The sequence below is a fragment of the Scyliorhinus torazame genome, chromosome 10 (assembly GCF_047496885.1).
Source record: "Scyliorhinus torazame isolate Kashiwa2021f chromosome 10, sScyTor2.1, whole genome shotgun sequence".
In the NCBI taxonomy this organism is placed as follows: Eukaryota; Metazoa; Chordata; class Chondrichthyes; order Carcharhiniformes; family Scyliorhinidae; genus Scyliorhinus; species Scyliorhinus torazame.
The window spans coordinates 257,486,546-257,513,704 of NC_092716.1; the positions used below are offsets into that span (position 1 = coordinate 257,486,546).

Genomic DNA, 27,159 nt, shown 5'->3' on the forward strand with positions numbered 1-27,159 from the left:
GGGTGGATCTACGGGTTAGTGTGGAGAGAGGGCAATGCCCGCTGTGGAGACTGGATGTGGGGTTGCTAGCGGACGAAGCGATCTGTGGGCGGGTTAACAAGTCCATCCAGAACTACCTGGAAACAAATGATACAGAGGAGGTCTCTGCAGCGATGGTCTGGGAAGCTTTGAAGGCTTCCCAGAGGGGAATTAATCTCGATACAGGCTCACAGAGAAAAGGTGGAACGGGCTGAGAGGGATAGATTAGTGGAGGAGGTACTCCAGGTGGACAGGAGATACTTGGAGGCCCTGGACGCGGGGCTACTGAGGGAGCGGCGGAGGTTACAGGCGGAGTCTGGGCTGTTGACCACAGGGAAAGCAGTGGAACAGTTGAGGAAGGCAAGGGGGGGGGGCGATCTATGAGAACGGGGAAAAGGCAAGCAGAATGTTGGCGCACCAGTTCAGGAAAAGAGAGGCAGCCAGGGAGATAGGTAAAGTAAAGAGTAGAGACGGGAATACTGTCCTGGACCCAGCGGGGGTGAACAAGGTGTTAAGGACTTTTATAGTAAATTATATGAGTCGGAACACCTGGCTGGGGTGGAGGGGATGAGGCAATTTCTGGATCAGTTGAGGTTCCCGAGGGTGGAGGAGGACCTGGTGGAGGGCTGGGTGCCTCAATTGAGATTGAGGAAATAATCAAGGGGCTGGAGGGCATGGAGTGATCACCTGGTGATATTCTTGACATTTTTCTTGACTTGTTGGCGGTTTCTCTGGAAGCCACACTGCGTTTCTGGAAGGGTTTCCTCAGCCACAGGAAATAGGCAATTCAGGAAAAAGCATGTCAGAATTTTCCCCGAACAAGAGGGACTTCAATAGTTCCCACGGCATGAATTATTCCCCTTCCTGAAAATAGTTACAACTGTCACAGAGTGGGTTAGGATGGAGGAGGAATCTTGTAAGGGGTTTAGTTTGAGGGCTATGGTGACGGCAGCGTTGCCAATGGCTCCGAGTAGGTATTCAGGGAGCCGGGTGGTGCAGTCCACAGTGAATATACAGAATCAGCTGAGGAGGCATTTTAGGATGGAAGGGATGTCGGTGCTAACGCCGCTGTGCGAGAATCATGGGTATGAGCCGGGGTGGGGGGGGGTTTGGATAGTGTGTGTAGGAGGTGGAGGGAAGTGGGGCTGGTCAAGGTGAGGGATTTGTATTTGGAAGCAGGGTTCGCCAGTCTGGAGGAGCTAAGGGAGAGGGTAGAGTTGCCGTGGGGTAGTGAGTTCAGGTATCTGCAGGTTTAGGGACTTTGCACGATAGGTCTGGAGGGGATTCACTAGGTTGCTGGGATACCGTGCTGGAGCGACTGCTGCTTCCGGATGTGGAAGGGGAGGGAAAAATTAGGGATATATATAAGTGGCTGGGGGAGCAGGGAGGTGAGCGGATGGTGAAGATCTAGGAGAAATGGGAAGAGGAGTTGGGAATGGAGATCAATTGGGGAGCATGGAGTGAGGCACTGCGAAGGGTAAACGGGACCGCCTCTTGTGCAAGGATGAGCCTGATACAGTTTAAGGTGGTTAAAGGAAACTATAATTTATAGGGATCTTAACCTGTCGAACTACGCCAGGTTTGGGGGAAACTTAGTTGATGAATCAAGTCCTGGCGCAATACGACAAGTTGTAAGATTTGTACTATTTGTAGACTGTGTTAAGTTGTTTGATTCCTTGTATTATTCGACTGTGTAAAGTTGAAGGAATTTATATCATCTCTGCTATTCGGTTATCAGTAGCACTTTGCGAATACTGGAACTCAGCAGAAATTTGCAGTATAAACTCCTCAGGTGCCAAAAAGAATTGTTTTATTTGTAGTCGCTTGATTACAATTTGAAAGTCATTTAAAAGGCAATTCGTAGACAATTCGAAGCTTTCAGAGAATTACAGACATTATCTTTCTTTGCTTAGGCAGACAGCTCGAAAGTAACTTTTTAAAGGTCAAAGTCTGGCAATGAAACATGAAGAGAGAGAGAAAGCTAATCTTCAGCTAAACTCAAACTCAAAGTCAAAAGTGGACTAACATCACTGACACAGACTGTTAGACTGACAGAACCCCCAAAAGACATCTCTAAAATGGAGACTATAAAGGACAAAACTGACTAAACTAACAGAAAGACAAAACTTAAGCTACAAAGACAATACTCACAAAGACAACAAAAAACCCCAACCTAACCCAACCCAACCTAACCTAACCTAACCTAACCCAACCTAACCTAACCTAACCTAACCCAACCTACAAAGACATCTCTAAAATGGAGACTAGAATTAAAGGCAAAAACTGACTAAACTAACAGAAAGACAAAACTTAAGCTAAAACAAAAACTTACAAAGACAATACTCACAAAGACAACAAAACCCAACGTAACCTAACCTAACCTAACCCAACCTAACCCAACCTAAAATGGCCGGAAGAAACTTTTTAGTTATACACTTTCATATCTGTCTTAAATCGTCTAATTACACCCCAATATAATCCTAATTGGTTTGGGTTAGACTCAAACACATTTGATTTGATGGCAAGCCGTCCATCTTCAATGTGCAACATCAGCTTTTCTGACCTAGCTGTTATCTGCATTGTGAACAATGGTGCTGTGTATTCAATCCCTTGACCTTGACAATTAGCACAAGACAGTGTCATTATCTTGAAAATATGCATTTGCCAGAACAACGGACTTCAGTAAAAGTGAATTATGCTGTATAAATGGGTATTTAAAACTGGGGCTCAACATTTATGCTTAAACAGCTATCTTTTACCTATACTAGTTGTATTTGAAATACTTGGCTTCTACAGTGGTGCACAGGGTACATATGACTCAAGGGGTAGCAGATGAGTGTGAGAGGTGTGGGCGGGGGCCAGAGAATCACGCGCGCATGTTTTGGGGTTGCAAAAAATTGTGAAGATTCTGGGCGGGAGTGTTCGCGGTCTTAGCCAGGATAGTGGAGGAGGAGGTGGATCCACACCCCACGGTGGCGATATTTGGGGTTTCAGAGAAGCCGGAGCTCATGGAGAAGAGGAAGGCTGATGTCATGGCCTTCGATTCTCTGATTGCACAGCGGCGAATTTTGCTGGAGTGGTGGTCAGCAAAGCCACTGGGGGTAGCAGCGTGGTTGGGTGACCTGTACTACGGTTAGAGAAGATAAAGTATGAGTTAAGGGGCTCAGCAGGGGAGTTTAAGAAAAGGTGGGGGATGTTTGTGACCGTGTTTGAGGAGCTGTTCGTCACAGGGGGATGAAAAAGGAGAACAATCTGTACAGATTGTTGGGAAGTATGTTTCCCGGGGTGTTTACTTGCTGGAACCTGCTTTGATACATGTTTGTAATAAAATAATAAAATACGTTTTTTTAAAAACTGTCACATTTCTAAAGTCGTGGTGAGTGGAGTTTTTTTTTACCATTGCATGTTAGCAAAGTGGTTAGCACTGTTGCTTCACAGCTCCAGGGTCCCAGGCTCGATTCCTGGCTTGGGTCACTGTCAGTGCGGAGTCCGCACGTTCTCCCCATATGTGCGTGGGTTTCCTCCGGGTCCTCCGGTTTCCTCCCACAGTCCAAAGATGTGCAGGTTAGGTGGATTGGCCATGCTAAATTGCCCTTAGTGTCCACAAAAAGGTTAGGTGGGGTTACGGGGATAGGGTGGAAGTGTGGGGATAGGGTGGAGGCATAGGTTTGGGTAGGGTGTTCTTTCCAAGGGACAGTGCAGACTCGATGGACCGAATGGCCTCCTTCTGCACTGTAAATTCTATGACTATGACCAATCATTTCCAAAGGGTTGTTTTCCTCAAGACATGTACAGAGAGTGCAGGGTAAACTGCAGCTCCCTAACGTCAACCATCCATTCAGAGGTGTTCAAAACATGGCTGGGTTTCCACTTCCCCACTGGGGAGAAACGCATGGTTTCTCTGCGCCTTTTCACCATTACATTTGGGAACTCATGGGTACAAATCTCCATCCTGTTTTTGCACAGCACAGTAACGCTCAGCCGGTGTCGATTATGAACTCCACTCTTCAAATTGTTCTCAACCAAAATTATATTGAATGTAAAGTCAGAATAGGAAAAGGACTCACTGGTCCATCTACTTGGTCTCACAAGAGTTGTGACATCTTGCACGTCAGGATAAAGACACACCTCACCCATCATCAACCAACTAATCTCCTTGGCAAGGCAAAACAAAAATAAATTTAAAATCCAGGCCAGTTACAGGGGTGCAATCTGGAAAATTCCTCTCTGTGACTGCTCCAGGCGATTTGAGCTATTCCAGATCATACTAACCCAGATTTTTAGTCAAGGGTACCTACCTCTTGTTCTCATCTCCACCCCAGCCAGAATAGATCCAACTCTCTCACAGGCTTCAATTCTAATCCCTGCACCGTCCAAATCCACAACCAGTACCTTCTCGAACGGCAAGGGGGGGGGGGGGGGGGGGGGGGGGTGGAGCACGCACATGGAAACAGCACCCCTGGAATTCCCCTCCAAGTCACTCACCATCCTGATTTGGAAATATATCGGCTGTCCCTTCACTATCACTGGGTCAAAATCATGGAACTCGCTCCCTAACAGCACTGTGGGTGTACCTGCACCACATGGACAGCAACGGCTCAAGGCAGTTCACCACCTCCTTCCCCAGGAGAACGAGGGATGGGCAATTAATCCTGGTCAGCCCACATCCGTCGAATGAATAAAGAAAATAAAGAAAGATCCTGCCCAAGTGCATTAATAATATACTTTTTGAAGATAAACATAATCTTCCAAATGTAGGACCATTCCCCCAGCACACACACACACACACACACACACGGGGGTATCATTTACAAACTTACAGATTACTCTCTCTCCTCCCCCCCCCCCCCCCCCCCCCCCCGCCTCATCAGCAGCTAAGTTATTAATGAAAGTGAGAAATAGAAATGGTCCCAACATTGATCCTTGAGGGATACTCCTCAAGGAAAAACAAAATCCATTGCGAACTGTCCACCAATTCTTAAACTACTGCAGCGGATTGCCACTAATACCACAAGATTCGATCTTGCAGAGCAGCATCTTATGAGGTGCTTAATCACAAGTGTTTTGGAAGTCCAGACGGGGAGAATCTTACCTGAGGGAAATCGTCTATGTTTCTGAAGGGAGGAGGAATCCACAAATGTTTTCTTGCAATCATCACATTTGTACGGCTTGTCTCCAGTGTGGCGACGGAGATGTATTTTTAGGTGCGTACTCCGATGAAATGCTTTCACACAAAAAGTACAAGCATAAGGACGCTCACCTGTGTGAGTTCGAAGATGGTCATTTAGGTTGGACTTCTCTGCAAAACCTCTGCCGCATTCATTACACACGTATGGCTTCTCTCCGGTGTGAATGCGTCTGTGCATTGTCAACTGTGCTTTGCGCAAAAATCTCCTCCCACAATATTCACATTTAAAGCAATTCCTTCCAACGGAAATAACGTCATTGCTTAAAGATGCAACCTCTTTAAACGTCTTTACATTGTTGAAAGGTCTCAAACAGGAGTTGGTTTTGTCATCAGTTTTATAGTTAATGCAATTCATTCGAGAATGAGAAGTGTTAGTTCTTCTGTCTTCTAATGGGCAGTCATTCAACAAAGTACCACCCCAAAAAATGTCTGCTGCGAAGCTGCTGTCATAATCACCACGCTTCGTGGCGTCCTGAGGGAAACGGTAGCTTGAATCCCCAAAGCACGTTGCTTCAGTACGATTTAGGTCAGGAAGTGCGAAAATTGGGCCTATAATAATTTAAAATACACAAGGTTTTGATGCAATTTGAAAGCAGAAAACAAACACATACAATGCAAATGTATTCCCAAGAGGACAGTTTGGCAGGCTTATAGGTTTACCTCAGTCCAGTGAGATCACTGGAACCCAAGGCAAAAGGTTGAGTGTTCCAGACTAACTCCGAAACTGTGTGCATATAATCCAAGCTAAAACATCAGTAACAATAGAGCACTGCATGGCCAGAGTTGCCACCTTTTCTGATTGAGTCTTAACCCAAGGCCACATTCGACTGACAAATGGAAAGGAAGCCATTGTACAATTCACAGAAGAGCAGAGATTGTCTGGGCGGCTTTGCAAACATTTGTTACTCAACCAACACCATTAAAACACAATCTAGTCATTTTATAGGATCCAGATTGGCTGCCACACTTGCATATGCGACAACAGTGACTTCAAAAGTACTTCATTGGCTGCGATGTGTTTGGGGACATGCCAAAAAACTGGAAATCCGCTATATAATCAAACATATGTCTTCCTTCACTTTGTCTTTGGTGGGTAGATAATTGATTAAAGGAAAAATCCAGAATTTCAAGTACTTTTACTCGCAGTTTATTTTTGTGTGGATGATTGAGTCTCATTTTATATTTTATACATGTTCAGCAAGCTGGTCCCCACCCCAGAGGTGTGAAATGCCTTCAAATATATCTGAAGGATAACATTGTAATTTAAATGCAATCTGTTCTTGAAACGATTAAGAAAATACAATTACGATTTTACATTGGAATTTGTAGCTCCACGACACATGAATTTTGTAGTGATGCTACCGCATGGTTGTTGGTGAATTCATTGTTGTTACAACTTGCATAACTGTCAAACAGCATGAAACAAAACTAATGTTTTGTGTTTGTGAAGCAAGGTGTAGTTAGAGAAATTGGACTGAGATAGAAGGAAGTTGCTGTGTGATGTGTTGCAATTCAGTGTTTACAACTGGTGTGAGGAACGGTAGCTTAGCACGTGTCACTGTCAGATACCAAACTGTGCACAATACGTGATACACTCAATGGTGCACATGATGCACTCAATGATTTTGGAGTTCAAATTAAACCGTCCCATGTAATCTGTCGCATGGTAGCACAGTGGTTAGCACTGCTGCCTCACAACGCCAGGGACCCAGGTTCAATTCCGGCTGTCTGTGTGGAGTTTGCACTTTCTCCCAGTGCCTGCGTGGGTTTCCTCCGGGTGCTCCGGTTTCCTCCCACAGTCCAAAAATGTGCAGGTTAGGTGGATTGGCCGTGCTAAATTGCCCCTTAGTGTCCAAAGGTTAGGTGGGGTGACTGGGTTACAGGGATAGGGCAGGCAGTGGACCTAGGTAGGGTGCTCTTTTAGAGGGTTAGTGTAGAGTCGATGAGCCAAATGGCCTCCTTCAGCACTGTAGGGATTCTAAAAATATATAGTTGAACAGTTGTGTAAAATGCCAGTCTGTATCTTTGTGGTAGAACTCCTCCAGCAGTGCAATGGGTTGAATTTAATCTGAGTGGTTTAGTGGAGGAAGAACTTCTTTTGAAAAGACTCCCAAACTTTGGGTTTCACAAATGTGTCCCAAAATAGAAATGTAATTTTATCCAATCAATAGCCACATCTCTGAGCTCTATATTAGCTGTAAAGTGCTTTGCAATGTCCTGAAGTCATGAAAGTTGCGATAACAATTGAGATATGTACTCAGCATTGTTAGCATTATTTTTGTTGGGACGCTGGTGTAGCGGTAATTTTGTTGGACGAAAAATTCAGAGACTCAACTAATGTTCGGGGGACACAGGTTCAAGCACCAACAACAGGAATTTAAATCCAATGAATAAATAAATCTGCACTTTGGTGAGTTCGGTGGTGGTGGCCACGTTGAAGATTTGGAGGCAGTTTAGGCAGCATTGTAAGCTGGGGGCCGGGTCAAGGGGATGCCGATTAGGGGGGAATCATGGGTTTGAGCCGGGGAGGATGGACGCAAAGTTTCGGCGGTGCAACGAGAGGGGGATTAAGGAAATGATGGATTTGTTCCTTGTGGGAGAGAAGCATGGGTTGACGCAGGGGGAAGGGTTCAGGTACAGGGCTTTGCAAGGAAGGTTTCCCGACAGCGCCGGCCTCCCCGTTGCACCGGGGGGGGGGGGGGGGGGGGGGGGGGGGGCTGGAGAGGGAGTTGTTTCGGCGATTTATGGGAGGATCCTGGAGGATAGGGTGTCCGTGGAGGGGATTAAGGCAAAGTGAAAGGAGGAGCTGAGGGCGGTGGGAGAAGCACTGGAAGTGTGGCTGTAGTGTGAAGTGCTGCAGAGGTTGACTGCCTCGACCTCGTGTGCGTGGTTGGGGCTAATACAGCTGAAGGTAGTGTATGAGGCACACCTCACAGGGTCAAGGATGAGCTACTGTTCAAGGGGGTGAAGGATGTCTGTGAGTGACATGAGAGGGGCCCTGCGAACCACGTTCATATGTTTTGGTCGTGCCCGAAGCTGGAAAGGTTTTGGAGGATGGTGTTCAGCACAATCTCAGGGGTCTTGCATATGGATGTGAATACCATTTCCCCAGTAGCCATATTCAGGGTGTCAGACTGGCCGGAGCAGCAGGCGGGAGCGGGGGCAGGTGTATTAGCCTTCGCCTCAATAATTGCCGGGGAGGATGGATGCGAAGTTTCGGAGGTGCAACGAGACAGAGTACAGGAATGAGATAGATAATCTCCCCCTCAATTTCAACAAAACGAAGGAGATTGTCATCGACTTCAGGAAGCGTAGTGGAGAACATGCCCCTGTCGACATCAATGGGAACGAAGTAGAAAGGGTCGAGATCTTCAAGTTTTTAGGTGTCCAGATCACCAACAACCTGTCCCTGGTCCCCCCATGCCAATACTATAGTTAAGAAAGCCCACCAACGACTCTACTTTCTCAGAAGACTAAGGAAATTTGGCATGTCACCTACGACCCTCACTAACTTCTACGGATGCACCACAGAAAGCATTCTTTCTGGTTGTATCACATAATGGTATGGAGCCTGCTCTGCCCAAGACCGCAGGAAACTACAAAAAGTCGTGAATGTAGCCCAGTCCATCACGCAAACCAGCCTCCCATCCATTGACTCTGTCTATAATTCCTGCTGCCTCGGAAAGGCAGCCAGCATAATTAAGGACCCCATGCACTCCGAACATACTCTCTTCCACCTCCTTCCGTCAGGAAAAAGATACAAAAGTTTGAGGTCACGTACCAACCGACTCAAGAACAGCTTCTTCCCTGCTGCCATCAGACTTTTGAATCGACCTACCTTGAATTAAGTTGATCTTTTCTCTGCACCTTGCTATAACTGTAACATTATATTCTGCAGTCTCTCCTTCCTTCCCTATGTACAGTATGCATTGTTTATACAGCATGCAAGAAACAATGCTTTTCACTGTATACTAATACATGTGACAATAATAAATCAAATCAAATCAAATTAATTGCTCGTAGGCGGGTTTTGTTGGGGTGGCGGTCAGCTTCTCCACCCTGTGCCCCAGTGTGGTGGGGGGACCTACTGGAATGTCTGAACCTGGAGAAGGTGAAGTTGGAACTGGGGGTGGGGTGGGGGGGGGGGGGCGAAGGAGGGGTTCTACAATTGTTGGAGTTTGTTCATCATGTACTTTCGGTGGTTACCGTTTTGACTGTTGGGGGGGGGGGGGGGGAGATTCGGGGGGGGGGGGGGGGGAGAGAGAGGGTTGTGGCTGAGTCTGGGTTTGGGTGGGATTGTTTTTTATACTGTTGTTTTCCTGTTCTTCTTGTTTTTCGTTTGTATGGTGAAAATATGTAGATTTTTTTTAAAAGTATAAATCTGAATTGCAAAGGTGGGCTCAATATGGAGACCATGAAACTACCAGACAGACATGAAAACCCCATCTGGTTCACTAATGTCCTTTAGGGCAGTGTTCTTCAAAGTCGGGGGTGCGACCCGCGGGTGGGTCGCGGGCGGGTGTCGGGAGGGTCGCGGAGCCATTGTCCGCAGCGTTCCGATCGTGCAAATCCCCGCGCAGCAGCCGGCTTTTCATAACGCCGGCTGCAAGCGGCCGCGAACATGTTAAAAAAAAATTTGGCCGTATTGCGCACGATGAGTATGCGCGCCGATAATCAGGCACGCATGTGCAGTGCTGCCGCTATTTTTTTTTAAAGGCTGCAGCTTTTTGTTTTACAAGTTTTAGTGGTTATTATTCATTTATTTAATTTTTATTTTTTTCATTTATTTTATTCATTTTTTTTTGACAAGTTCGGGGGGGGTTTTATTCATTTTTTTCATTTATTTTACTCATTTTATGTTTTTTTTTACAAGTTCGGGGGGGGGGGTTTATTTGATAAAACTTTACAGGAAAAAAATTCTAAACTTTGGACAGATGGAGACTCCATACTTTCCGACACCAGAAGGCTTCACTTTCATCCAACAGGTTCTATTGGAGGAGCGTGTACGAGGGCCAAAGGGACCCACAACCATTTCCTCCATTTTTGTCAGCAGCAAACAAGGTAAGAGAATATGGTGGGTCGCGCAGGTCGGCCGGCGTGGTCATGCAGGTCAGCCGGCGTAGGTCGCAAAGGTCGGACAGTTGGTAAAAATGGGTCCCGGAAAAAAAGTTTGAAGAACACTGCTTTAGGGAAGGACATCTGCCAACCTCACCTGGTCTGGCCTGTGTGTGACTCCAGACCCACAGCAATGTGGTAATCCTTACTTGGCCTCTAAAATGGCCAGTAAACTGCTGAGTTGTATCAAACCACTATGGAAAAGTTAAGGAAAACCTCTTGCCCATGCCAACATTTTTCATCCTTTTCCGATTTCAAATATTTGTCCCCAGCTTCACATCGAATGAGTATTCCACAACATTTTAGGATCAGCTCCGCTGGCTACTGTCTATAGGGTTGGATTCATTGAACATTGTGTGGTTACCTCTGTACTGCCTTTGTTTTCCATTTCCTCAGGTAAACTGCAAATCATCGGTGGCATTTGTATGACAATTCTTACCTTGCTCGGTCATTGGTGCAATTGGGTGCACTGCTGCTGAATCTATCTGGTCAGTTTTACAGCAAGCTAAGAGAACAATAAAAGCAAGTTAAGGATTAAAAGCGATGATCATAGCTGTATAAGCACGTTATCAACAAAGTTCTATTCCCTGTTAAACTCAGCTATCAGTTTGGTGAGCTGCACAGGATAATGCAAATACTTTAACACACCTAAACAACCTCATGCCCTGGAGAGAGAAAGCATAATTAGCTTTAATCAGACTATCATTCAAAACATTCACCTCATTAAAACAGGGGCCACACTTCAAATCCACTTCCTTCCCTTTATTACACTTTCTGATATTGCCAAAACTGTGGAAAAGGTTATGTAAATGCAAATCTTTACTTTACAATGTTCTCAGCCCACGGCCGATATTTGCAGAGCCTGTGAGTGTCTAGGACGAACTTATCATCGAAGATGGGAATTGTAACCAATGGCTTGTACCATTCAGAGGAGTGGCATGATCCTGTGTTTGCTTTTTCCTGGGCAGTAAGCCTCTGATTTCAATCATCAATGCCAGTTTGACGGAGGATCCTGGACAGCTGAAGAGAAATATAGTCCAACAGGACTAAAGGCTCAGCTTTTGAAGGTTTCAATTTTTGGCCATTTCATTTGCGGGTCGTGGTAGTTGTGTGGTTAGTACACTGGACAAAGCCTGGATTAAACGGCAGGCAGAGGATAGGCTCTTCCTGACAGTGGTTCCTGAGCAATGCACTACTTAGAACGGACTGTGATGAAAAGTTACATTCAGATGGGTGTCTGTGAAATTGAAGTCAACGTGGGCTTCAAAAAAAGAGAGAAACATCCACATTATCGCCAAAAACACAATGTTGGCGAATGTCCATCCGGGAAAGGACCCGACCTACCCCTCCCAGTCTGACCCACGTGGCTGATCTAAAATGCTTCCAAATGGATTTGGAAAATAACGTTCACCACTGCAGCACCACAAGGACTGCAAGGTCGATAGAAATGGACATTAAATGGACATGAACGTTCAGACAACTAATTGTCCAGGTATCGCTGGAAACTGATTATGACTGCACGAGGTGGCTCCCTGATCTAGGCGTCTGCCTCAGTGATCGATGGGCATGAGCATGGACTCAGCCAGAGTCAAAAGTACCCTCGCCCCCACGAGCTTTCCAAACATCTGGACACACAGTCCGTGGAGCTGGAGCCTTCCAGGGACTCGGGCAGCCCGAAGATCCTCAAGTTTTGCCATCTGGAGCGCTTCTCCAGATCGTCTACCTTGGCCTTTAACACCCTCCGCTCCACCGCCAGCACAATCATCTCTGCCTCCAGTGGGTGGGAGGGTGAGCTGTGAGGGGGATGCAGAGATGCCTCAGTGTGATTTGGACAAGTGAGAGGGCAAATGCATGGCAGATGCAGTATGATTTGGATAAATGTGAGGAAGGCAGACTATTATCTGAATGGCTATAAATTAAGAGGGGGAAATGTGCAACGAGACCTGGGTGTCCTCGTAGACCAGTTACTGAAGGTAAGCATGCAGGTGCTAACAGGACTGGACAGGGTAGATGCAGGAAGGATGTTCACAATGGTGGAAATGTCCAGAACAAGGAATCACAGTCTAAGGACACGGGGTAAACCTTTTAGGACTGAGTTAAGGAGAGATTTCTTCACCAAGAGTGGGAAGCCTGTGGAATTCACTACCACAGGAAGCAGTTGAGGCCAAAACATTGTATGTTTCCTATTTTTTATAAAGTATATTTTATTCCAAACATGTGTAAAAAACAGTAACATATACAACAACTCACTCCACAACCTCACAGTCTTCCCCCTTTTTACCCCTCCCCATCCCCCGCAATGAACAATTCATCACACGTTGTCCTGAACAGCCCCCACTGTGCCTCGAAGCCCTCCGCCGACCCCCTCAAGTCAAGCGTGATCTTTTCCAACCAAAGAAAGTCATGCAGGTCCCCCAGCCAGGCCGCTACCCCCCGGCAGCCTATCCAACCTCCAATTGAGCATGGTCCTCTGCCGGGAAACTAGAGCAACTAGAGAGGCGAAGGCCATGACATCGGCCTCCTTCCCCTCCAGCAGCTCTGGCATTTCCGTGACCACAAAGATCGCCACCATTGGGTCCACCCTGACCTCCCCTCCCAGTAACTCTCCTGCTTCTTGCAACCCCAAAACACATGCACATGATTCGCGGCCCTCGCCCACGTTTCTCATCACCCACCCCTTGGAAGAAGCCACTCACTCTTGCCCGGGTCATATGTACCCTGTGCACCACCTTGAACTGAATCAAGCACTTCTTCATCTAAGAGGAAGTTGAATTCACCCTACGCATCGCCTCTCACCACTGTCCGCCAGCCTATTTCCCCCTCCAACTCCTCCCATTTGATCTTCACCACTTGCAGCATCCCCCTTGCTGCCCAAACCCCCCCACTCTCCCAACCACCTACACATGTCCCCAATCCTACCCTCCCCCGACTCATCCGGGAGCAGCAGTTGCTCCAATAGGGTGTACTCTGGCAACCTGGGAAACACCCTTCGCTCCTTCCCTGCAAAGTCCCTCCCCTGCATGTACCTAAATTCACTCCCCCGTGGCAACTCACAACCTCTCCCAGACCTACAAGCTGCCCTTCCAGATAGAAGTCCCTCACCTTCACCACTCCTGCCTCGCTCCACTTCCCATCCATCTCCCCGGCTTAAACCTGTGATTCCCGCACAGCGGTGTCAACACCGACACCCCCTCCAACCTAAAGTGCCTCCTTAGCTGATTTCACACCCTGACCGTTGACTGTATCACCGGGCTCCCTGTATACTTCCCCGGAGCTAGTGGCAGTGGAGCCATCAAAACATTGTATGTTTTCAAGAGGGAATCATAGAATTCACAGAGCAGAAGGAGGTCATTTGGCCCATCGAGTCTGTACCGGTCCTTAGGAAAGAGCACCCAACTAAAGCCCATGCCTCCACCCTATCCCCATAACCCAGCAACCCCACTAACAAAATATGAAAGAAGAAGGGGTTCAAATGGTCAGATCAGGCTATTGAGTTGGATGATGCCGTGATTATAATGAATGGCAGGGCAGGGCCGAATGACATACTCTTGCTCCTATTTCCTATATTTCTATGAGAGTTAAAGGAGTGTGCACTGCAAAAGTGGAGCGTAAACCTTAGTTAAAAGTGTTATTTGGAAAACCTGGTCTGGACTTCGGAATGCAAACTGCTAAGGGAAAATATAATTATGAGAGTAGATTTTAAAGCGTGTTTTTTGGGGAGTGGAGTTTGGAAACCCTCACGTGTCAATCATCTGGGGGGATTTTGAGTAGACATCCACAAAAATTCACTTGAGGTTCAGAGTGGCGAGTGTATTTGCCCACAGTCATCGTGTGTGCTTAAAAGGGACTCTGTAAGGTGGCCCAGTGGTTAGCACTGCTGCCTCACAGCACCGAGGTCCCAAGTTTGATCCCGGCCCCGGGTCACTGTCCATGCCGAGTTTGCACATTCTCCCCGTGTCTGCGTTGGTTTCGCCCCCACAACCCAGAGATGTGCAGGGTAGGTGGATTGGCCACGCTAAATTGCCCCTTAATTGGAAAAATATTTAAAAGGGATACTGTGTTAATGAGACCATTGTAGATTAAGATGCACTTTGTAGTCTGTGTTAAACCTAAAACCAGCGTGTAATTTCAAAACGAATCCAATGTTTGTGAGAACTGATGAACGTTTCTGCGACTCTGACCCTCCACGGTATATTAAAAATAAATAAAAGTTACGGTCTTTTGAGCCAGGGTTCCAATCTGGGATCTTCCCATCCAGTCAGAACATCAACTGGGATCACAACAAAAAGCTTGATATTTAGTTAGAGAATATAATTTACTTCCTCATCGAGCTGAATGTGAACAATACTTTCAAAGTTATATATATAATAATCTTTATTCGCGTCACAAGTGGGGTTACTTTCACACTACAATGAAGTTACTGTGAAAATCGCCTAGTCGTCACACTCCGGCACCTGTTCAGGTACACCGAGGGAGAATTCAGAATGTCCACATTACCTAACAGGGCGACTTTCAGGATTTGTGGGAGGAAACCGGAGCGCCCGGAGGAAACCCACGCAGACACGGGGAGAACGTGCAGACTCTGCACAGACAGTGACCCAAGCCGGGAATTGCACCCGGGACCCTGGCGCTGTGAAGCAACAGTGCTAACCACTGTGCTACCGTGCCGCCCACTCAATGGGTGGATTCCTTCCAAAAGCATCCACGATGAACGTTACCAAAACCATTTTATTGCTGGAGAATGCAGACTTCCTAATTCAAATACAAATAAGCACTATTTTATTCGACCATTGTCACCAAATGGGAGGATACTATTAAAAATGGGCAGCAACTAAGAAAAAGGGAAGAATAGGGAACAGGGTTTTCTTTGCAACTGATATATTTAGTAGTCACAGCTGTGCAGCCAGGGGAGGGGAGAGAGAGAGAGAGAGAGAGAGAGAGAGAGAGAGCGAGACAGAGAGTCACAGAGACAGAGCAAGAGAGAGAAAGGGAGTGAGAGTGAAAGACGGTGCGGTAGCTATACGGTACGGTAGCTGTACGTTATGGTGCGGTAGTTGTACAGTACGGTGTGGCAGCTGTACGGTACGGTGCGGTAGTTGTACAGTACGGTATGGCAGCTGTACGGTACGGTAGCTGTACGGTGCTGTAGCTGTACGGTACGGTGTGGTAGTTGTACAGTACGGTGTGGCAGCTGTACGGTACGGTAGCTGTACGGTGCTGTAGCTGTACGGTACGGTGTGGTAGTTGTACAGTACGGTGTGGCAGCTGTACGGTACGGTAGCTGTACGGTGCTGTAGCTGTACGGTACGGTGTGGTAGCTGTATGGTAGCTGTATGGTGCGGTAGCTGTACGGTGCGGCAGCTGTACGGTGCGGCAGCTGTACGGTGCGGCAGCTGTACGGTACGGCAGCTGTACGGTACGGTAGCTGTACGGTAGGGTGCGGGAGCTGTACGGTACGGTGCGGTAGCTGTACGGTGCGGCAGCTGTACGGTGCGGCAGCTGTACGGTGCGGCAGCTGAACGGTGCGGCTGCTCTACGGTGCGGCTGCTCTACGGTGCGGCTGCTCTACGGTGCGGCTGCTCTACGGTGCGGCTGCTCTACGGTGCGGCAGCTCTACGGTGCGGCAGCTCTACGGTGCGGCAGCTCTACGGTGCGGCAGCTCTACGGTGCGGCAGCTCTACGGTGCGGCAGCTCTACGGTGCGGTAGCTGTACGGTGCGGTAGCTGTACGGTACGGTGCGGTAGCTGTACGGTACGGTGCGGTAGCTGTACGGTACGGTGCGGTAGCTGTACGGTACGGTGCGGTAGCTGTACGGTACGGTGCGGTAGCTGTACGGTACGGTGCGGTAGCTGTATGGTGCGGTAGCTGTGCTGTATGGTGCGGTAGCTGTACGGTACGGTAGCTGCACGGTACAGTGCGGTAGCTGTACGGTGCGGTAGCTGTACTGTATGGTGCGGTAGCTGTACGATACGGTGCGGTAGCTGTACGGTGCGGTAGCTGTGCGGTACGGGAGCTGTGCGGTGCGGTAGCTGTACGGTATGGTAGCTGTGCGGTGCGGTAGCTGTAAGGTGCGGTAGCTGTAAGGTGCGGTAGCTGTAAGGTGCGGTAGCTGTAAGGTGCGGTAGCTGTACGGTACGGTGCAATAGCTGTACGGTACGGTAGCTGTACGGTATGGTAGCTGTATGGTGCGGTAGCTGTACGTTACGGTAGATGTACGGTACGGTAGCTGTACGGTGCAGTAGCTGTGCGGTGAGGTAGCTGTACGGTGCGGTAGCTGTACGGTGCGGTAGCTGTACGGTGCGGTGCAATAGCTGTACGGTGCGGTAGCTGTACGGCATGGTAGCAGTACGGTACGGTCCAGTAGCTGTACGGTGTAATAGCTGTATGGTACGGTGCGGTAGCTGTACGGTACGGGCCGGTAGCTCTACGGTGCGGTAGCTGTACGGTGTGGCAGGCGCTGGCTGGATTTGCCCAATAGATTTATGGTTGGGAAATGGAGGGGTCTCAATAGAGTGGTAGATTACGGGGGAAATAGATGCTTTTGGATTTCCAGTCTTTGAGAGACTCATTTCCAGTCTTTGAGGAACTAAGTGCTGACTGTTAATGCGCCAAAGTATAAAATTGTTCTTTGCAGCATTTCATCGTCCTCATTCTACTTTTACTAAATACTTGTTGTTTATTGAAAGAGAGTTTTGAGTCCTGTTTTTGCAGACGTTTCTCTCAAATATTCAAAATAAAATGCACCACACAAAACCAGTGTTTCAGGTCAGACATACACCAGCGGGAATTTGTAACACCATGGCCAGAAGAGAAACTCTATACAAGATGCACTGCAGCAAATAGCAAAACATCATTCGACACCACCTTCCAAACCCACAACTTCTACAACCAAGGACAAGGGCAGCAGGCACAGAGGAACACCATCACCTGCAGGTTCCCTCCAGGCCACACACCACCGTGACTTAGAATTATATTGCAGCTCCTTCACTGTCACTGAGGCAGAAACCTGGATCTCGCTTCCTGACAGCATTGGGCGTAACTGTACAGAACCACAGTTCAAGAAGTGACTCACCAAGACCTGGGTGGCAAGGCAGCACAGTGGTTAGCATTGTTGCTTCACAGCGCCAGGGTCCCAGGTTCGATTCCCAGCTTGGGTCAGTGTCTATGCGGAGTCTGCACGTTCTCCCCGTGTCTGCGTGGGTTTCCTCCGGGCGCTCCGGTTTCCTCCCACAAGTCCCGAAAGACATGCTGTTAGGTGAATTGGACATTCTGAATTCTCCGTGTACCCAAACAGCCGCCGGACTGTGCGACTAGGTGGATTTTCACAGTAACTTCATTGCAGTGTTAATGTAAGCCCACTTGTGACACTAATAAAGTTTATTATTCTCAAGGGCACTTATGGATTGACAATAAATAATAGCATTGTCATCAACATTCACATCCAATAAACAAATTAATTTTTAAAAGCTCATCAGTCAGGCTAAAGTAAATTTAAAATGTGGCTTAGAAAGAGCCGCCAATCAAATATGCAAAGACAAACCACAAAATGTCTATTTAAATTGAGTGACTTGGATAATCCTTCAAGTAATTTACAGGAATACAACAACTATACTCTGGGGTTACCATATTTCAAAACTAGGTGGGCCATTTTCAGAGGAAATCTGTTTTTTAGCTCCTTGTTTTGCAGGAGAAAAAGAAAACACAAGTGGCAGAATTGCTACACCTTTGGCAAAATATGAGATGACCATAATAACTAGATAACATAAACAGTGGTTACCAGCTTCACAGTCAAAGCCCCTCCCTCTCTCCTTCAATAGTTAAATATATAAAGAGTGAAAAACTATAACCAAGCGTAACAATTTTAACATATGTAAAGGAGATTCCAAACAAACACCTGTTTCAGAAGCTACCTGCACATTAGAAATTGCAAAGCATTATTCCTCAGCTTCAACAATGTATTTGGCCAAATGCAAGAATACCGGGCGGGATTCTCCGAGCCCGTGCCGGAGAATCGCCGGCGGGCCGCACAAATCGCGTCACGCCGCATCGACGCCATCACTGCGGAGAATCGAGGTTGGCGCGGCACCGGTCACGGGCCGCTCTACGCGGCCGACCCACCGATTCTCCGGCCCTGTAGTCCTGCGCCATGTTGCATCGGGGCCGGCGCATTGAAGGAGGCCACTGCGCATGCGCATGTTGGCGCCAGTGCAACTGCGCATGTCGGCACCAGTGCAACTGCGCATGTCCTCGTTGACGCGGTACAACTGCGCATATGCGGATCCTGCGGCGCACAGTTCGCGACGGGATCTCCAGCTGGAGCGGCGCGAACCGCTCCAGCACCGTGCTGGCCCCCTGGAGGGGCCAGAATTAGTCATGGGAGCGGGCGTGGACAGCGAGGACACTCTGCCGCGGGATTGGAGAATCCCACCCACCAAATTTCAAACGATCACAACACTTTGTACTGCAGGAGGAAATGCTGCTGATTGAACTCAAATTCACATAAACAATTATAATAAGAGCTGTAATTTTGACTCCAGGCTTGATATTACCTAACAAGTATTAATGTGCAGAAAACAAACGTCAGAAATGTTACCAATTGCAGAAGCTAACGCGATATGTTTGCATTGTAATCTGTTTCGAAATTTGAATAACAAAGTCAGCTCCTTACCTGAAGGTAACCGCTTGTGCTTCTGAAGAGATGACGAATCCACAAATGTTTGGTGGCAGTTATCGCATTTATAGGGTTTCTCTCCAGTATGACGACGGAGGTGCACCTTCAGATGGGAGCTGCGGTAAAACGCTTTGCCGCAAAAACGGCAGGAGTAAGGTCGTATACCGGTATGAGTGCGACGGTGTTCTTTGAGGTTCCACTTCTCTGCAAATGCCCTTCCACATTCCTCGCACGCAAAGGGCTTCTCCCCCGTATGTGTGCGGCGGTGCATCGTTAAATGTTCTTTACGATAAAATCTCCTTTCACAATAGTCACAGTTAAAACGCTTCTCTTTATTACAGGTCAGAGAGCTGGGATTCATCGTCCTTTTCTTCTTACCGTCGGGTCGGCCTTGTGCTTTATAGTTCCCAAACTTCAACGGGTGCGCAAAGGTATCCGGTTTATCTTGGGAGAGATCACTATCCAAACGCTCCAAATCATTCATCAAAACATCCCCAGGTACAGTCCCTCCTTCATTCTCAAGCCAAGGCTTCGGAAGATCACACCCGCCATTTTCCAGAAGAATTCCATTGATTGAAACTGGGTAATGTAGAAAAAGATAAAAGATCAACAATCCCCACAAAACACCATGCACAGGATTGGAGAATGTGCTACTTAAGAGTGGATGACTGAGAAGATTTAAAATAGTTTGTTTCATCAGTGATTTGCCATTAATGCCAAGCCTGGTGCAGCTTTCGAAGAGAGTAAAGTCTGCATTCTTTTCATTCTCTTCATTCTCTGAAGCAAAAATGGCATCTCTTCTCCTTTTACGTCTTCCACTTCCCAAATCATTTCCCAATTGGGCCTCTATCTACCCCTAAGTAGGCCAACAGGACGTACATGTGAATGCAGCTCTCACTTCTCACCAGACAGGTCATGTCTGACACAAGAACTGACAGCGTTGAGGAATAGTTTGGTAGAATTCTACTTCCTACCGTCTGTGGTTACAGAGTGCACAATCCTTTCAAACCGCAGAAATGATAAGTATTAATCTCCAGGTGATCCACCTTCACCCACTGTTTGTGAGGAAATACACACTTCCCAAATTCATAGCCATAACTGGCGACGCCACACGCAGGGCAACGCCACACGCAGGGCAACGCCACACGCAGGGCAACGCCACACGCAGGGCAACGCCACATCCTATTATTTTAATATAAAGTGCTAATGTGGTGATCCTCAGTTCCAAATCTGTATTTCTTTTAATATTTATTGGTCTCTTCTTCTTTCCATTTTGAATTTATAGCTCTATTGCGTGCAGTTTGATTTCCCACTGCCCCCACCATAGCTAACCCCCCCCCCCCCCCCCCCCCCCCCCCCCCCACACACACCAAGCTTTCCTAATTTTCTTTCTCCTCCCAGCATCCAGGGTAGACTAAGCGCATTTAAAAATTCTTCATTCATCTCCCCATCACTCAACTTTCTTTCCCTCGCTCTTTAACTTTGAAAGAAAACATTTCTAAACTGTTTTTCACTCGGCAGAGATTCTTTGGTCCCTGCCCAGCAGTGGAAACCAGATTAAGAAAACAGGCCGGCGAGAGTAAAACACAGACCCCCAAAGGGCTGGTTCGCTCGCAAATCCATTGTCAGAAATGTAAAGAATCACCCGTTTTCATCAGGCCAACTTCTTCCATAATTTAAAAGTACTAACCCACCAAGGAATGCCGTGGCTGAATTAAGTTCTGAAATTTACAAAAGAGGGACAATGTTTGGAATAGGCACACCGCCGAATTGTAATGTTAATTGCCAGCTCCTCAAGTGTTTGCAACTCCAGAAAGCAACAACATAAAGACATTGCAGAGGTTTCATCTTCTTGAAAGTTTTACCAGTTGTAATTCACCTCATTCGGGAGTAATTGGGAGGCGGTGGTGTAGCGGTATTGTCACTCGACTAGTATTCCAGAGACCCCAGGGTAACACTCTGGGGACCCGGGTTCGAATCCCACCAGGGTAGATGGTGAAAATTTGAATTCAATCATAAAATCATGAATTGGAAGTCATTCTTGATCATCATTAAAAAACCATCTGGTTCACTAATGTCGTTCGGGGAAGGAAATTTACATTCCTACCTGATCTGGTCGACATGTGGCTCCAGACCCACAGCGATGTGGTTCACCATTAAAATGCCCTCTGAAATGTTTTACCCTGCCAGCGATTCCCACACCCCACGAAAGAAGTTTCACAAACTGAGGCCACAGTCGGGTAAAATGTACACCATCAATGAACCAATTGGCTATTCAACATTCCCCTGTCTCACCACTTTCATTAAATTATAGAATTTACAGAGCAGAAGGAGGCCATTCGGCACATCGAGTCTGCACCGGCCCTTGGAAAGAACACACTACCTAAGCCCACACCTCCACGCCATCCCCGTTATCCAGTAACCCCACCTAACGGGCAGCACGGTAGCATTGTGGATAGCACAATTGCTTCACAGCTCCAGGGTCCCAGGTTCGATTCCGGCTTGGGTCACTGTCTGTGCGGAGTCTGCACATCCTCCCCGTGTGTGCGTGGGTTTCCTCCGGGTGCTCCGGTTTCCTCCCACAGTCCAAAGATGTGCAGGTTAGGTGGATTGGCCATGAAAAATTGCCCTTAGTGTCCAAAGTTGCCCTTAGTGTTGGATGGGGTTACTGGGTTACAGGGGATAGGGTGGAGGTGTTGTGTAGGTGCTCTTTCCAAGAGCTGGTGCAGACTCGATGGGCCGAATGGCCTCCTTCTGCACTGTAAATTCTACGTAAACCTTTTTTGGATACTTAAAGGCAATTTAGCATGGCCAATCCATTCAACCTGCACATCCCCGGACTGTAGGAGGAAACCGGAGCATCCGGAGGAAACCCACGCAGACACAGAGAGAATGTGCAGAATCTGCACAGACAGCGACCCAAGTCGGGAATCACACCTGGGACCCCAGAGCTGCGAAGCAACCGTCCCAACCACTGTGCCAACCCTGATCTACACACTCTCTTTTTAAGAGTGGCAGAAGTCAGATTCTGCCAAGAAAATCTAGAGAACCAGTGACCAGTCTAATCATTAAAAGGGCAATCTGGAAAGACCGTACTCCAGAATGATGATGTCATCAGCATTATATATCCAGTCTGTCGCATGCTTTTGCCAAAATTCCTCAGCTTGTGCAGTTCTTTGACAGCAGATTACAAATTAGCAATGACTACACGAAATACGGCTATATTTTCAGAACTTCTTAAAAGGGAAATACACACAACAGAATCTTTGGTTTTCATCCCAACAGTACTAATAAATACCAAAAATACTAACAAAGACCTGGGTGCACTGCCAAGCATTTGATGGTACTGAATAAAGCGAGACAATCATTTTTACTTCATGTGTGTTCCAAAATGGCCTTGGTATAGGTGGAGGACCACACTCCCCATCCACTTTCTCCAAAGCGGACAATATAAAAGGTTTGAAAATAAACTGCACCGGCACGACAAGGAAAAAGATGTTGTCTAAAATGGTTGTGTTGGCTTGTTGGGAAAATCCTTCAGGCAGTCAAGTGAAAACTAGTATACACCTATGGCCATTAGATGGCATCTGTGTGCTAAATGCACTGAAATATTTTAGAATGCCAAAATTATTTGAAACACATGCTGGTGGCACGATGCTTGTGATAACTGGTCCTATAATTCACACGTGCAACCAGTGAGCGGGAGCTATTGAAAATACTACAGAAAAGGGAGGTTTGGAAAATCACTTCCAACTGAAATTAACTCGGTAAAGTAGCGATGGCTGGGCAGGTGATGTGCTGTAGCTGCGTGATGTGGGAGCTGGTAAACTCCATTCCAAGCTGCAGTAACCACAGCGAAGGAACCAAAAAGGATCTAAAACTGTAATGGGTGTTTTGTATCACCCCCTGGTAGCAGTTCTGAAGTGTTAGCTTGTAGAGATGCAGAAATTGGACAAGTGTGTAACAAAGGCAGAGTAGTATCAATGGGGGATTTTAACCGATTGGGAGAGGCAGACAAGCACCTGTCTGACTTTCTGGAATGTGTGCGGGATAGTTTCCTGCAGCAACATGTTCCAGATGCAACAAGGGGACAGGCAATGTTAGATTTAGTTGTGAGTAATGAGCCCAAATTAGTTAGTAGCCTAACGTGCGTGAGCATTTAGCAAATAGTGATCACAACATGATTGAATTGAGCACAGCTTCGTCAAGAGGAGGTTATGTCTGACAAATCTGTTAGAGTTCTTTGAGGAGGTAACAAGGAAGTTAGACAAAGGAGAACCAGTGGACATGATTTATTTAGATTTCCAGAAGGCCTTTGACAAGATGCCGCATAGGAGACTGTTAAATAAGTTAAGAGCTCATGGTGTCAAGGGTAAGATCCTGGCATGGATAGAGGATTGGCTGACTGGCAGAAGGCAGAGAGTGGGGATAAAGGGGTCTTTTTCAGGATGGCAGCTGATGACTAGTGGTGTGCCTCAGGGGTCAGTGCTGGGACCACAACTTTTTACAATATACATTAATGATCTGGAAGAAGGAACTGAAGGCACTGTTGCTAAGTTTGCAGATGATACAAAGATCTGTAGAGGGACAGGCAGTATTAAGGAAGCAAGGGGGCTGCAGAAGGACCTGGACAGGCTAGGAGAGTGGGCAAAGTGGCAGATGGAATACAATTTGGAAAAGTGTGAGGTGATGCACTTTGGAAGGAGAAATGGAGGCATAGACTATTTTCTAAATGAGGAAATGCTTAGGAAAACAGAAACACAAAGGGACTTGGAAGTCCTTGTTCATGATTCTCTTAAGGTTAACGTGCAGGTTCAGTCGGCAGTTAGGGAGGCAAATGTAATGTTAGCATTCACGTCGAGAGGGCTAGAATACAAGACCAGGGATGTACTTCTGAGGCTGTATAAGGCTCTGGTCAGGCACCATTTGGAGAATTGTGAGCAGTTTTGGGCCCCGTATCTAAGGAAGGATGTGCTGACCTTGGAAAGGGTCCAGAGGAGATTCACAAGAATGATTCCTGGAATGAAGAGCTTGTTGTATGAGGAATGGTGGAGGACTCTGGGTCTGTACTTGTTGGAGTTTAGTGGGATGAGGGGGGATCTTATTGAAACTTACAGGATACTGCAAGGCCTGGATAGAGTGGACGTGGAGAGGATGTTTCCACTTGTAGGAAAAACTAGAAGCAGAGGACACCATCTCAGACGAAAGGGGCAATCCTTTAAAACAGAGATGAGGAGGAATTTCTTCAGCCAGAGGGCAGTGAATCTGTGGAACTCTTTGCCACAGAAGGCTGTGGAAGCCAAATCACTGAGTGTCTTTAAGACAGAGATAGATAAGTTTTTGATTAATATGGGGTTCAGGGGTTATGGGGAGAAGGCAAAGAATGGGGATGAGAAAAATATCATGATTGAATGGCGGAGCAGACTAGATGGGCCGAGTGGCCTAATTCTGCTCCTATGTCTTATGGAATTCAGTGTACATGCTTACATTAACACTGCAATGAAGTTACTGTGAAAAGCCCCCAGTCACCACACTCCGGCGCCTGTTCGGGTACACAGAGAAAATTCAGAATGTCCAATTCACCTAACAAGCACGTCTTTGGGATTTGTGGGAGGAAACCGGAGCACCCGGAGGAAAGCCTGGAAAGAGGTTGGGTGCAGCGGATGTTCAAAGAGACTTGGGGATTCAAGTGCATAGGTCCTTAAAATACCAGGAACAAGTGCAGAAAATAAGCAAAAAGGCGAATGGAATGCTAGCCTTTATATCTAGAGAATCGGAGTAGAAAGACACAGGGGTTAAGCTGCAGCAGTACAAAACCCAGGTTAGACCCCACTTGGGAGTCACTGGGAGCAGTTCTGGGCACCACACCTCAGGAAGGATATTTTGGCCTTGGTGGGAGTGCAACGTAGGTTTACAAAAATGATACCTGGACTACAGGGGTTAGGTTACGAGGAAAGATTACACAAATTAGGCCATAAAAGGACAATAAATTCATATTTTCGTCAATGAAACCACTCCTTGAAATCTTTAACATAAACATGGAACAAAGCACTGCTTGGCAGTAAAATCATTTAGTTTACCTTTATTTCCTGATGGGTTTAGCTGCCTTTCACCAATGTTAGCTCCATCGCAATTGCCCGACTCTCGTCTTTCTGTTGGTTTCATCCCCTCTGAATGTATTAACGTCGCGCCCTCAGGTTTACAGCAGGCTATGAAAAATATACAAACTGAATTAAGGGTACACCACATTCACAGCCACATGCCAAGCATCAAAACTGACCAGTTCTACTTCCACCTCTTAGGAGAAAACATTTCAACTTGGATAGCTTAAGCTGATATCAGGACGCAAATTTCAGAACAAGTTTTGCCTGAATTGGTTTCAGAAGATTAATACGTCATCTACCATTTATACAATGCCATGATGCGAGGATTTAAAAGATTGACTGCCTCGTTAATTCAAGATGAAACAGAGTGGTGTAGGGGGTGACTCTGTAATGAATTCATCCCAAGCTCTCAAAAAGGCTGCAACTAGCGTGGTGAGCAGAGAGGAGTGTGGTGCCTTTCTGTGGACTACCAGGCAGAATGCGGAAGGGACCATTGGCAATCTGGAGACTTTTTAAAATTCATTTCCGGGATGTGGGTGTCGCTGGCTAGACCTGCATTTATTGCCCATCCCTAGTTGCCCTTCAGAAGGTGGTGGCGGTGAGCTGCCTTCTTGAACCGCTGCAGTCCTTAAGGTGTACGTACACCCACTCTGCTGTTAGGGAGGGTGTACCAGGATGTTGCCCCAGCAACAGTGAAGGAACGGTGATATATTTCCAAGTCAGGAGAACCTCCAGGTGTGGGGTTCCCAGTTATTCGCTGAACTTGTCCTTCCGGATAGTCGTGGTCGTGGTTTTGGAAGGTGCTGTCTAAGGAACCTCGGTGAGTTACTGCAGTGCATCTTGTAGATGGTACACACGGGGCTGCCAATGTTCGGTGGTGGAGGGTTCTAATGTTTGTGGAAGGAGGAGCAATCAAGCGGGGCTGCTTTGTCCTGGACGGGGTTGAGTTTCTTGAGTGTTGTTGGAGCTGCACCCATCCAGGCAAGTGGAGAGTATTCCATCACACCCCTGACTTGTGCCTTGTAGATGGTGGACAGACTTTGGGGGATCAGGAGGTGAATTACCCGCCTTGGGAATCCTCACCTTTGACCTGCCCTGGTTGCCACAGTATTAATGTGGCTGGGTCCAGTTCAGTTTCTGATCAATGGTAACCCCCAGGATGTTGATTGTGGGGGATTCAGCAATGGTAATGCCATTGGATGTCAAGGGGCAGTGGTTAGATTGTCTATTGTAGGACATGGTCATTGCCTGGCACTTTTGTGGCATGAATGTAACTTGCCACTTGTCCACTAGCCCAAGCCTAGATATTGTGCAGGACATGCTGCATTTGGACATGGACTGCTTCATTATCTGAGAAGTCGCGAATGATGCTGAACATTGTGGAGTCATCGGCAAACATAATGATGGAAGAGAGGTAATTGATGAAGCAGCTCTGAGTGAGAGAGAGAGTGAGAGTGGGAGTGAGAGAGACAGTGAGACAGAGAGAGAGAGAGAGAGAGAGAGAAAATATATGACATTCTCGATTGAGTTGAGAATCCAGCGTCCGGCTGCGCGATTGGCAACGAGCAACAGACCCGTCCCCATTCTCCATTCCCGTACCGTTGGTCAGAGCAGGCTTCCCGATCCCATGCTGACAGGAACACGGAAACGTCTGATTTGCATGGAATAGAATACAATTAACATCCCCCCCCCCCTGATGCTCCAACCCCCACAGTGGGACACCACCACAATTTGGTGTGAGTCGTGCCAAGCGCAGTCCTGGCGTGATAGACCCCGAGGGAGGGGGTCAATCCTCTGCTAATGTGCCCCTCTGTTGCTGCCAGGCTGTGGAGAGAGCATTTACATTATGGGGAGGGGGGCTGCTGCTCAACGCTGGGATTGGGATACCTGTTCAAAATGGCAGGTCGAGACCAGAAAGTGTAGGCAGACCAGCTATTGCTGTGGATAAATTTGCATGGCGGTATAGGACTCGTACCCGGGCCATGCACTTCGCGCCGGTGGGGACCAGTCCCGATTCTCTGCTGGCGGCAGCACTTGGGACTCCAGAACGGAGAATCCCGCCC

The 27,159-nt window shown here is 47.4% G+C and overlaps 1 protein-coding gene across 1 annotated transcript in view; it reads right to left on the bottom strand.

The window, feature by feature from the left end:
* LOC140384740 (uncharacterized) overlaps nucleotides 1-27,159 on the bottom strand; it is a 59,439-nt gene that overhangs the window by 2,578 nt on the left and 29,702 nt on the right. Inside the window, exons 8-11 of the mRNA XM_072466719.1 lie at nucleotides 25,073-25,201; nucleotides 18,990-19,571; nucleotides 10,761-10,826; nucleotides 5,111-5,755 (exon numbers count right to left, since the gene is read on the bottom strand). Coding sequence (XP_072322820.1) covers nucleotides 5,111-5,755; nucleotides 10,761-10,826; nucleotides 18,990-19,571; nucleotides 25,073-25,201 — 1,422 coding nt within the window. The remainder of the gene's footprint in view (nucleotides 1-5,110; nucleotides 5,756-10,760; nucleotides 10,827-18,989; nucleotides 19,572-25,072; nucleotides 25,202-27,159) is intronic.